Raw genomic sequence first — 13579 nt, forward strand, 5'->3', positions numbered from 1 at the left:
TGTAAGAAAAATAGCAACTTATACTTGGCCTATTTCTATCTGAAGCTAAGAGAATAAGATAATGGTGGTGATGATGATAAAATCTGAATAATCATAACTTCCCTTAAATAAGCACTTTCGCTACCAGTGCAGGGGTTCAAAGGTGCCCCAACCTTGGGCCCATCTTCTGATAGACTTCTCCTTAGTTAACTGATACTTAAAAGGATATATTTAAAGCTTTTCTATCTTGGTAAGTTCTATAGAATTCAAGAACTCAGGGTCACCTCTGTACTATGATGAGGTATCAGTACAGAATTTTAACAGAGAATATTAATAATAATTTCCTTTTTTTTTTTAACCTGGGAGTTGGTGCTACTCTGAAGAACTGCTTGAATAAAAAGGTCCCTATACGAATGGTTTCTCCAAGGCACTTTTTCCTCCTTACTATGCCTCCATACGCTGCAGTTTGGCCCTTTCTTTAGAAAGCTGAAGAGTATCTTACCAACACTAATCAGGGAGCCTTCTCTCTCTCCATGTTCTAACTCAAGAGAGCCATGAGGCATAGGACCACGGTCAAGTGCTCCTGAAAAGTGTCCTGACCATTTCTGGTGGAGATGTGCCTACTCTGGTGACTCTTCCCTGCCACCTAGTGGCTTAGCTTTCAGCCCACTCTATTCTGTTTTCAGCTCTTCTAAAACCAAAAAATGGCCCAAACAGAATTTAAGAGGCAAAGGAGCCTCAATGCCCACCTAAACCAACTCATGATTGGAAGAAGAAAAAAAAAGCATCCACCATTAGCCGTATAGCTACCTGGAAGGGACTTTAGAGATCATTTAATCTAACTCGAATATATTTTACAAATGCAGCCCACTTTTTATCCCATTCCAGAAAACTCCTAAATCACTGGGTTTGATGTATAACACACTCTCCCCAAAGACGTAATTATTCTAGGGCAAAGCCTCATTTTCTCAATGCTCTGCATGCAGGACTGGTATGGGAGAGGAAGTTTAACCATTCAGCATTTCTCAACTTGTATGCCAGTTTAGAACCAGACATCAGTCACACTAGGAGATCTTTTTTTTGTTTCTCTACTCCATTTTATCCCTGGCAGGGAGCAAGAAGGCTTCATGTATGGGATGCTATCATAATTGTTTCTTCCTTAGGGCTCTCCTTCTTCCTCAAAATTTCTCCCTCTCTAACAGGATTCTTTACTTGTAGTCACAAAACACAAATCCTCAGACAGCCCTCCCCAATACCCAGTACATATATGAGGAAACTGGGCCCAAAGAAATGCTTTGCCCGGGGTGAGAAAGCTCATTAATTAGTTTGCAGAGGAAAGATGATCCTAAATCCCTTCCCTTACTACTTTTGTTGGACTATTTCAATGGCTCTCTTCCTAAATCTCCCCCTCTAATTCCTCCACCCCATGCTGCTCTTCTCTTCCTTTTTGCTCCAATTCATGCATTGTCTTGTCATCTTTCTCTCTGTCTCCCCACAGCCCACAAGCACAAGAAGCAAGATATGCTGCAGCCCTGTGACACAGAGTACCCTGTGTTTGTGTACCAGGACACTGTCCAGGAGACCAATGGGATCATGGAGTGTGGAGGCTGTAGAAAGTAAGACCATGGAACCGAGGTGGGGATGCAGAACTCTTGAGTGAGCTTTGTCTGCCAGGCAAAGGGGTAGGAAGGGGTACCCCTCAGATTCCCTCCTCTGAAAATCTAGGGGAGCAGGGGATGGGGTGTGGAAGCATCAGTGAGGCAAGATTTTTCAACCCTCAAGACTAGGGAGCTTTCTATGAGGGTATTTGGGGCAAGTTGATGAAGGCTTGTAAATTTCTAGTGGCCTCTCTTTTCACTTCCACCTTTTACTACCTGAGGAGGAGGAGGAGGTGAAGAAGGCCTAAGATCCCCAAACCTAGTTTCATTATGTTTTTACTCTAATAGAGATTTTACTTTTTTGTGGCATTTTCACTCCTTTGTGGTCTTTTTCTGCCCATCCCCTCCCCAGGATGCTTTTGAGGTTTGGCCCTTTAGTCACTATAGTCACCCATTCTATGACTCTCCCTACACTCTTAACCAATGAGGAAGGCTCCTGATGGCATGGTAAGTTTGGAGTGTTCTGTCCTCATTCCTTAAGTCATCACTGAGATAACTTGCCCTCCTCCTTTCCCCAACAATGAAAAAAAAAACAAGGAAGTACAAAACAGGTTCCCCAAATCAGGATTCAAGCCAACATAAAAATCAACTACAACATTCACAAATGGCTACTTAAAACACAGAAGAAAAACAACTGCTTGATCACATGGGTTGATGGGGATATGATCATGGATGGAGACTCTAAGCGATCACCCTAGTACAAATATCAATAATATGGAAATAGGTCTTGATCAATGACACATGTAAAACCCAGTGGAATTGCTCATTGGCTATGGGAGGAAGGTGGGAGAAGGGGAGGGAAAGAACATGAATCAGATAACCATGGAAAAATATTCTAAATTAATTAATTAAATAACAATTTTCAAATTTTAAAAGTGGCTACTTATTTCTTCTATCACACAAGTCTAATCCAGCATCCTGGCAGTTTGTGCATTGAACTGGGCATCTGATCACACTGTCACTCCTTCTACAGGATGTTCGTGATTCAACAGATTCCCAACAGTAACCTCCTTCTGGTAGTGACTGATTCCACCTGTGACTGCAGCATGTTCCCACCTGTCCTGCAGGAGGCCACAGAAGTTAAATATATCCTTCCTCTTGCTACCTTCTGCTGCCTTACAAGGCAGGACTGGCACCACAAGGGCCAGTGCTCTTTGGAGCCTTTATCTTCAATACTCACTTTAGACTCCACATCTCCCTCCGGCCCCTGACCTGCTTACTATTGACCTTAACATCGGTACACATAATGCAACTGTCAAGTGTAACAGGATGCGCTCCCAGAAGCTCCGAAGGCGACCAGACAGCTGCCATGCATTTCATCCAGAGGTGTGCCATGGGGAAGTGGGAAGGTTAATCAGTTGGTCAACAAGCATTTTTTAAGCACTCATTATGTGCTAAGCATTGAGGATTTAGAGTGAAATGATAAACGGAAATAATTGTTTCTAGAATGATACCTGATGGTAATGGGATTTATTCGAGGAATGATTGTTTAGGATCAGTATCAGAAGGACACAGGGTTTGGGAAGGCCAACAGGATAAAGTTTACAGGATACCAAATGTTATTAAACGGGGTTTATTTAAGATGAGGGAAGGAAGGAAAGGTAATTGGGATGATCTATCTTAAATTATAAATAAACCTCCGACTAAATCTAGTTGGTAGCTTAAGAGAGATGGTATTACGCTGTCAGTTACCTCTCTACCTAAAAGTCCCAGTTCCTATAACACAGTACACTTCACTAACCCAAATCCCGCCTTGGATGGTGCCAGAGGTAGTAAGTTAGGAAGGTAAGCAAGAACAGGGCTCAAAGGGGAGGTCTCACTGATAGATGGCTTTATGTGTCTCCAGCAGCTCTGTAGGAATATCTCTTAGCATCAACAGGACACACAAGAACAGGTAGTTGTAAGATGGATCACAAGGAAGCCTCAGGAGAGAGAATAGCTAGTTCACTAGTTACACCCTAGGAGACTAGACAAAACTCAACCTCCTGCTTCACTGTCTGTTAGAAGAAGCAAGTCCTGTCACTTCTCAACTTTCCTGCTTCTGCCTTTTCAGCAGCTCTTTCTCCTACTAATTTCCCTATAAGAGTTCCCCCCAGGGGGCAGCTGGGTGGCTCAGAGTATTTACAGTGTGTTTTTCTGTTTGCCTCCCAACCCCCATTGCCTAGCCCTTCGCACTCTTCTGCCTTGGAACCAAAATACACAGTATTGACTCCAAGACAGAAGGTAAGGGTTTAAAAAAAAAAAAGAGTCCCCCCCTTTGCACAAACAACACTATTTTGGTATTTGTGCACTAATAAACTTATACCCCACCTAAACTAAAATTCTTAACCAAAATAATAAACAACCTAACTCATCCATCTTATCCTATCTAATACTATCTTACTCTAGGGGTTTAATCAAGGAAGGGAAAAGGGAAATCATACAATAAACAATTACAAAGTTCAAAATACAGATCAAACATATGCAAAAGCAAAATAAGCATAAAATTCTACTCTTATCAACTAATACAAAAATTCTATTACTATTGCAATGTATAAACGGCAAACTTAGGCAGAATTTTTTTTAAAAAAATACAATAAACACAACATTGCATAAGTTTTACAAAAAATTTTAAACCAATCCATCATACTTACTAATGTAAAATACATTTAACAAAAGATGAAAAATAAACATATTATTCTATATTAAGAACTTACAAAATGTTAATGATTTACATAAGTTTTACATACATACCTATAATACATGAATGTGATATATGTGTGTATGGTATAGATATACACATATACACTTCATATTTATATATATGGTACATATATGTATACATACACTATAAAACAATTCTATAATCCTAACTAGAATATGTACTATTTACATATGTTTACATTTTTGTGTGATATGTGATCTGCTGTGTCATATGTACTATGTATGTTGCAATGTATTTTGTAATGTAATTCAGTGTCTTACCTTATCTTATCAACCTTAAACTCCAATCTATCAAACTACAGCCCTATCTTAATAAAATGTCCTAAAACTAATACTATCTACCTATACTATTACTATTCTAAACTAAATCCTATACTAAATTCTATACTAAGTAGCTAACTATTCTTTGTTAGTAACTAACTACTTTATAACTAATTATAACATTATTAGTACCTAGCTATACATTGTTTCACTCATTCAACTAGTAAATCAATGTATCCTATGTTTATGTGTTTCTGTATATGTGTTTGTTATGTTGTTATTCATGCTATGTTATATTGCATGCAATATACCTACCAAAACTTCAGATTTTTTTCTTCTCATCTTGGTTGAAGAACTCTTCCTCTCCATGTTAGTCATATGTGAATGCTTATAAATATATATTATGTTGCTATATTACCCAAATTCCTTAGAACCATTAGTCCATCAATCACTTGATGTTCTTCATTGAACACTCTCTTCAAAGTCTTTATCCTCTTAACATCTATAAGTCTTTTAGTCTTTGTACAATGTCCATCAATTTTCTGAATCCTCCTCTTCAACAATGTCCTCTTCCGCTGGAATGGTCCTCTCCTTACTGATCTGTTTGACTGTAGATTCTATTTGACTGATGAATCTCAGCTTTCCACGAACTCTTCTTCAACAATTGCTATTTTCATTATCAATTCCACGAGCTAATTTAATATGTGAACAATGATACATGAATCTCTTCCTAATACTTTCACTGAAGATGGTGAAACTAATACAATTGTATAAGGACCTACCCAACTCTCTTGTGTTGTATATGTTTTTGTAAAATTTTTCACATACACCATATCACCTTGTTGAAAATTATGAAGAGAATAATTCAATGGACCAGATTGGATCAATACTCCCATATAATGCAGTTCTCCAAGTCATTGTTATAATGTACTTAAATGTGAAGTAATTTGATAATCTCCTCCTAAGAGAGATGTATAAACAGCCTTACAAGGTTTTGCCTGCAATGGCGGATGTCCAAAGCACATTTCATAAGATGATCTCCTGCTCCTGCTAATTTCCCTATAACAAGAGGAAGGCCAAAACAATCCTGCCCTCAAGAACCTTATATTTTCATGGGGGAATACATGTAAATAACTAAGTACCTACACAACATATACAGAGTAAGCATAAAGTATCTAAGAGAGGAAAGTACTAGCAGCTGAGGGAATTGGAAGAAGAATGGATGGAACTGGGATTTGAACTAAGCCTTGAAGAAAGCCAGAGAAACTAAGAAGCTAAGGTGAAAAGAGACAGCATTCCAGGTACAGGGGACAGCCAGAACAAAAGCACAGAAATGGGGGATGGAATGTCATGTTCAATCAACAGCAAATAAATCAGTGTAGCTAACAGCAGAGTTTAGAGGGGAGTAAAGAAAATGGAAAGGGAGTAAGGAGTCAGGTTGAGAAGAGTTTTAAATGCCAAAAAGCAAGCTTTTATTTACTTGAACATGGAAATACTAAGGAGTTTATCAAGTATGTCACTGTTTGGTCATTTCAGTAGTATCCATTTCCTTGTGCACCAATATGAGGTTTTCTTAGCAAAGATTTTGTTTGCCATTTCCTTCTCTGGTTCTTTTTATAGATGAGGAACCTGAGGCAAACAGGGTTAAGTGATTTGCTAAGGGTCATCTAGTTAATAAGTGTCTGAGGTTAGTGAGTTTTCCTGACTCCAAGCCTAGTACTCTATTCACTGTATCACCTCATTGCTCTTTATTGAGTATAACTAGAGTTTACTGAATGCGGAGGGGTGACATGAGCACTTCTACTTTCTGACATTTTAAAAAATCACTTTGGCAGCTGAATGGGAGACAGATTGGAATGAGGAGAGACAAGGCAGGGAGGACCAATTAGAAGTCTCAGCAACAGGTGATGAGGGTCTGAATTGCGGTGATAGCTATTCAATTAGAAAGATGTACATGAGAATTGTTCTGGAAGTAAAAACAAGATTTTGCAATAGACAGGATATGTGGAGTGAGAGGAGAGCTTGTTAATAGTAAGGATGGTAAAGTAATAATGAATTTTGAGAAAAGGAGCAGAGATTAGGGAAGGAATTAGAGAAGGGAAATGACATCTATTTTGGATATGTCAAAATTGAGATGCCTATGAGATATCTAACATTAAATATCCATCAGGCAGTTGGTGCTACATTACTATAGCTCAGGAGAGAGACTATAATTTGGTATAGAGCTCCAGGTCTCTTCTTCATAGAGATTATATTTGAACTTTTGGAAGTAAATGAGATCATGAAATAACATACCGTAGAGGGAAAAGAGAAAAGATCCCAGAATAGAGCCTTGGGGCTCATGATTAGTGGGATAACATGAAGAAGTGGCCAGGATGACTAAATAGAAATCAGATACATAGGAGGAGAACCAGGTGAGAGCAGTGCTATGAAAACTAAAGAGTAGAAAGTTTCCAGAAGTTGATCAAGTGTCAAATGCTATCAAGATGTCAACAAAGATGAGGATTGAATGCTAGAAGTTAAGAGATTATTGGCAATTTTGGAAAGAATAGTTTAAATTGAATGATGAGATTAGAAGCCACAGTATAGAAAGTAAAGAGGAAAGTGAGAGTGGAAGTAGAGTCCCCTAATGTAGATGGTGTTCTCAAGGAGCTTAGCTGAAAAGGGAAGAAGAGATATAGGAGGATCACTAGCAAGGATGGTAGGATAGAGGGGACTTTTTTAAGGATGGAAGAGATATGGGTGCATTTGTAAATAGAATGAAAGGAGTTTCAGCAAATATGGAGAGACTGAAAAAGGGAGAGTGGGGACAATCTACTAAGAAGACAGAAAATGGGATCAAGGGGATTTACCTTGGCAAGAAGAAAGATCTCTTCATTCAAGACAGGAGTAGAGGAGGAGATAGTAGGAAAAGGTGTCTGAGTAATGCAAATGAGAGGAAGAGGGCAAAGGGAAGCATTAGGCAATGGCCTCAATTTTTTTTACTATGAAGAGTGCCCAAAAAGGTTTTACTAGATACAAAATTTTTTGGAAAAGCCACTGTGGTGAGTGGGGTAAAGAATCAAGTAGAGAATAGAAGAATTGCCTTGCTGCATTGACAGCCTAGCTGAGATTAGATACCATAAATCTATAGACTACTCATTCAGCACTATTTAATGATCTTCTCCAGTTCTGTTTAGCAGCACATGCCAGGAAATTATCTAGTGTTGGGGTTTGGTAAGGCATGATTAGTGACAAAGGCTGGGGGGAGAACAAGGAATTCCAGACCAGAAGACAGTATAAAATTTTATTACAGGATTGAGATTTGTAAGAGAGGAGAGTATAGCCAGTGCAGTAGGGATTCCTGGAAAATATCTGAAAGGTGAAGGAAATTGTAAGGGGGGAAAAGAGGTTAATTTTTAAAGGGTTGGACTTGATTATTTAAGAGTTTGGTCACTAGGAATTTAATTAATTCCAAAGAGATTTTATTTACAATTTATTTACAAAATGTAGAAAGAGTGAAGCAAGAAATCAGAGAAAGGATAAGGTAAGGTATCTAGCCTGAACCAGCAAAACCAGGACCGGAAGAGATGGTCTTTAGCTGGCCTCAGCAAAGCGGAAGACCTGGGGAAGTCTCTCCTGAGGCTAGTCTCTTCAGAAAATATCCAGGAAAGAGTCAGATTTTCCACTTACCACGTGTCAGTCCAGTCAGCAGATCCTTCTGTCCCTCTTCACCAGCCTCAACTCAAAAGCATGAAGAATCTCCCTCCCCTCTCTACTTCCAAAAGTGAAGATCTCACACTCACAGGAAGTGACAGCCCCTTTTAAAGACATTTTCTCGTGTCACTTCCTGTGCCTTCTAATTCCACCTCTACCAATCACAGTTGATGCTCTGCTCTAGGATTGCCCAGAAGGTGGCCAATTCTGATTCGTTACCCACTATTTCACACGTGGGTCACAGACCTCCCACTAAATGATTAAGTGTTATGTTTACACCTTTGGTGATTAGATCTAACAAGGGCAGATCTTCCCACTCAACTTTAAGTGCCGCGTTTGCACTTTTTGTGATTGAATCTAAAAAATAGGCAGGTCTCCATACTTAACTTTTAAGTAGGGTATTTACACTTATGGGGATTTAAATCTAAAAATAGACATGAGTTACAATTTAAATCTTCACAATCAGGGAAGAGCTAAGTACCTTCATTGTTACAATCAGGGGAGAGCCAAATCCAATCTTCACAAAATGAAGACCATAGTGATGATGAAGAATATGATTAAGGGAATGGAATATGGCATAGGAAAATGTATAATGACAAAAAAAGATCATTATCAAATTGAGAAAATTTGGAGTTCATTGATATGGAAGAGCAACACTTGTAGGTTGTAACAGATCAAGGGTATAATCATCTCTGTGTGTACTGGAGGATCATGGGAATTAATCATATTGAGGAACTGGGAAGTTAGGGAATTTGAGGAAGCATTAAAATGTATGTTGAAATTCTTCAGTAAGAGCAGAAATTGGGCAGAGAGAAGCAATGAACAATTTTCAATGAAGAATGTTTCATGTGAAAATCTGTAAATGGGAATGGGGAGCAAGTATTGCAACTCCCCCGTGTTGACCAGAACTGGAAAAGGTAGCAAGAGACATATCCTCTAGGAGGTGCCAGAAAGGAGTGAAGGAACGAAAGAAGGGGGAAAGAGGTTTATGATGAAAAACATTTCAGAAATCAATGGGATGGGGCAGTAAATCTGGAGTAGCACATTAGTAGAAAGGTGATGGGAGCAGGCACTTGGGGTTGGGGCTTAGTATTTGAGCATCAGCTGTCAAGTTTCAGAATTACTGGAATGGGTAGAGTGAAAGAAGGCAGGAGTATGCTAATTAACAAGGACTGAGTCCAAGAAGAGTAATAGTTAAGACAGAACTATTGAGGGAGAGAAGATTCAAGGTCCTCCCTCAAAGCAGGTGGTGAGAGTTGCGTCCTCCCAAAAAAACAGGAACAGGAGATTCTGGAGACCTATTGGGAGATAGTGGTACAAGGTGGGCCTAGTGCTGGAGAAGACTCTGGGATAGGGCCAACAGAAACTAGGAGATAGGTGGGATGGAAATTCTCAGCTGGAGATGTGATGCTGGATGTAGTCACACATATGCATCCATGCATATACATGAACTTGTGGAAGAATATAAACGTGTATGTGTACAATTGTATAACTGCATGTATTCATCCATAGATGTTTGTGCATATCAGTATATCTGTTTCCACATATAAACATAGGGAGGAAAAAAGGCCAAAAGGTTACTGGTACATAATATACCAGATCTCCCTGGGTCTGATTGGGAGGTTAACAAGAATTCAAGACCTGGGGTTCAAAAGCACTGGGTTCAAATCTGGCCTCAGATACTTGCTACTGTGTGATACTAGGCAAGTCACTTAACCCTCATTGCCCAGCCCTTAACACTCTTCTGCCTTAGAATTAATACTAAGGCAGAAAGTAAAGATTTAGAATTTAAAAAAAAAAAAACAATAAATCAGCTGTTTCCAGGCTCTACTCAGCTCTTTTTATCTGTGTAATCATTAGAAGGGTCAGGAATAACTCAAAGCTACTGATAATCCAAATAGAATTTCTATTTAATCAATGCTCTCATCAGTCTCAGAATTAGAACGACTTTCTCATTTCAATAAGAGCCACCAAACTCCACACGAAGACTCGAAAATTCCTTTCTTCACAGAATCCACTTCTCCAAAATGTATATCACATAAATGACAACAAGGCTTAGAGAGGAGCCTGGGAATCAGGAAGAGCTGGATTCAAGTATCACCAAACCCCCGGGCTGTGTGACCATGGGTCACTGTCACTTATTCTCTCAGTGCCCAAAGAAACACTAAGACTGTAATTTAAAGAACTGTTTATTTGCAATTGAACTTTCTTACACAGAATTCCCTATACCAGGGAACAAAAAAAAAATTTTTTTTTTAAAGAGTAGCTTATTCTACTTTGGGGTAGCTCTGTTGGTTAGTTTTTCTTTCAATTGAGTCAAAATCTGTTTTTCTATAATTTCCATCCCATTACCCCCTCTAGTCAAACAAAGTGCATACTTGAAGATAGGCAGTAAATTTCTGCTAAGCCCTTCTTTTTTTCTGGCTTTGGATTATATTACTGGAATGCTTTTAAGGAGATAATACACAGCTGGTGAATTGCTTTGGGACTGGGGTAAGCAAGGTAAGCAAACATCTGGGGTGAAAAGACACAGGGGAAGGAAAGTTAGCAATGCTTTTTAAAATGTATATATGTATAAAGCACAAAGTTCTACTTTCCATTGCATACGGGTATTTCTACAAAATTTCTTAGGTTGAAATTCCCTTCTAGTTCTAAGCCCTAAGATCTTTTGTATTACAATGACACTTCAAAGTCTCCCTTGAAATACAGATAACACAATTTTCCAATCTAGAGAGTTCTCTAGCTGGGGTAACACTGACCATCTTTTTCTATTTTTACAGGAAAATGCCCAGGACTGTGGAGGTGCTGTAGAGAACTCAGCCTCAATATTCCTGCTCCTGCTACCCCTGGGAACCTGGGAGCTGCTTCAGTGAAGCTTACAACAACTTAAAATTCAAAGGAGTAGGCAAGGCCGGCTCTTCCCTGAACAGATGTTCCAGAAAACAGTGAATGATGTGGAACCCAGCCCTTTCCAGTTGGGCCACTGCAGCATCCCTTTTCGGCCTGGGGGGAATTACTTTCTGCAGAAATTGTTTGGCTGGGAGAAAAAGAACTAGAATCATGTTCCTAGAAGCCTCTCCCAAAGAAACTCTGCAGGGAACTAATACTATCTGCCTCAAAGTTCAGAGCAGTATTCTGGTAGCTCCCGACTGCCTCTTCCTTAGCTGTGCATGAACAGATCCTGATCAAACACTGGAGAATTCATTTCCATTAATTCCCATTGGTGCCAGGTTCTTGATCTGGCTAAGGGAAGAATTGACTACTTTCGCTTAATAGGTTGGTCAGAGAGGAATATCACAGGTTTCTAGGTTCTGGGAAGTGAATGCAGACACAGAAGAAACCATATGGAAAAGACAAAATGGCCACAGATCCATCGAGGGAAGTGAAGATCATAGTGGACTCTACTTGCTCCCCATGGGACTGCCCAAGTTCCAATGGACATAGGCATGGAAGGGTATGTTTATGTAGGCAGTGAAGAGTGACAAGGTGTAGGAAAGGCAAAAATATGGAATTCCTTTGGGTAATGGCTAGACCACAACAAATGACAGGATAGAATAGTTGAAGAACTTCCAAACATAGCTTCAATCCAATAAACATTTATTAAACACTCATTATGAAGTAGGATCTAGGGGTACGAAGACAAAAATGAAATCGTTTCTGCCTTTGAGAAACAAACTACAGGACAAGGGTGATTAGGTGAGAGAAATGCCTTGCATATGGTCAATCAAATACAAAATATGCCCACGTTTCCAAGAGGTGGTCATGCGTCTGATTTGAAAGGCTGTTTGTTAATAATAAACCAAGGGGTCTAGAAGACCAGAGCAGAGTGGGGCAGATACCCAAAAAGGATGGGGCTGCCCTGGGCACAAGGCCAGGGGAGGATAGCTCGAGGTGGGAGCTTCAGCCCAGGCAGTCTGCAACTCACAATGACAGGGATCTTAAGGCAGTCAATCGTCAAACTCTCTAAAGCAATGATAATGCTGACTTAACAAGGAGAGAGAGATGAAGGAGTCTTTGGCCCTTGACTGGTACAGAGTGAGACAGGCTATAGTGTAGGGGAGATGATGCGTCCTGAGTCCTGACTGATTTTATTAGGACACTAAGAGGCAATGTTGTACAGTGAAGAGTCCTGAACTCGACATCAGAAGATCTGCATATAAATTCAGGTCTAAATTTACTAACTCACGTTTTACCCAGACACATTTATCCACTACAAGAGCAAAGGAGTCTGGGTACTCAGAGTGGTTGGTGCCCCCAAAGGTCTATGAAAAAATGGAGATTCATTCTCAGGGTTAGGTCATCAGTTAGGCAATGCTAATAAGCCATGAAAGTCCAGCAACTGAATATGTCTATAATTATGTGTGTGCAGATATAGATGTATATGCCTTTATTGATCTAGCTACTGGATATCTGGGCATGTGCACACAATACATATACCTACATACATTTATGTGTGTACACACACACACACACACACACATATATATATATATTTGCATGGCATAGTGGATAGAAAGTTGACTTCAGAACAAAAACCAAAATCAAGAATTACATCTGTATATTGGCAGAATGACCAAGGCAAAGTCACCTTCCTAGAACTTGAGGCAATTCTTTAATATTTGCAGTTATACACTATCCCAAAAGTCATTGAAGGAAGATCAATTTCCCCCAAGGCTAACTCAACCTTATAGCTTATCATTAATGGTGAGAAGGTAGAAAAAGGCAGCAGTATATCAATATCAAAGATTCCCCTCCCCTTCTTTTAAATATATTATATAGAATGGTCCAGGATGGGATGGGATCAGGGGTGGGGGAAGGGGTCTGGGGGTCAGTTACTGGGAGAAATTTAGGAAATGTGAAAACAAGACATTAATAAACATTTATTTTTAAAACATGTTTAAAAATAGCAAGCAAATAGTATCTCACCTCCAGGAAGGAGGCCTACTTTATCATTGGCTTACTATTTCATAGCCAAGTCATTGCAAAGACCTAACTGGGTGTGCCATTGAAAGATTTAAAATTCTTGCTTTAATTTCTCCTGGTGTAAACTATCCTGATTCCAATTTATAACTTCCTAAATCAAAGCTCAATTTAAGGATTGCCTCCTATGGAGTTCCAGCTAGCCATTGCCACTCTTCTCTTTTTATCAAGTCTGTTTTCATTTCAAAGTCTTATCTTTCCACCCACCCAAAGTGTCAAAGGCAAATTTAGAAACTGGAAAAGGTCAGGAAGTACTCACTACTCTCCTACTCACTTTCCCCTCAGCCCCAGTTCTGATTCTT

The 13579-nt window shown here is 39.4% G+C and overlaps 1 protein-coding gene across 1 annotated transcript in view; it reads left to right on the forward strand.

Moving 5' to 3' along the window:
• The window catches only part of CACNA2D4 (calcium voltage-gated channel auxiliary subunit alpha2delta 4), a 169838-nt gene extending 156645 nt beyond the window's left edge, over nucleotides 1–13193 (forward strand). The window contains exons 35-38 of the mRNA XM_007503831.2: nucleotides 1478–1595; nucleotides 2611–2723; nucleotides 2881–2963; nucleotides 11078–13193. Coding sequence (XP_007503893.2) covers nucleotides 1478–1595; nucleotides 2611–2723; nucleotides 2881–2963; nucleotides 11078–11170 — 407 coding nt within the window. The 3' untranslated portion in view covers nucleotides 11171–13193. The remainder of the gene's footprint in view (nucleotides 1–1477; nucleotides 1596–2610; nucleotides 2724–2880; nucleotides 2964–11077) is intronic.
• The last annotated feature ends 386 nt before the right edge of the window (nucleotides 13194–13579 follow it).

The sequence above is a fragment of the Monodelphis domestica genome, chromosome 5 (assembly GCF_027887165.1).
Source record: "Monodelphis domestica isolate mMonDom1 chromosome 5, mMonDom1.pri, whole genome shotgun sequence".
Classification (NCBI taxonomy): domain Eukaryota; kingdom Metazoa; phylum Chordata; class Mammalia; order Didelphimorphia; family Didelphidae; genus Monodelphis; species Monodelphis domestica.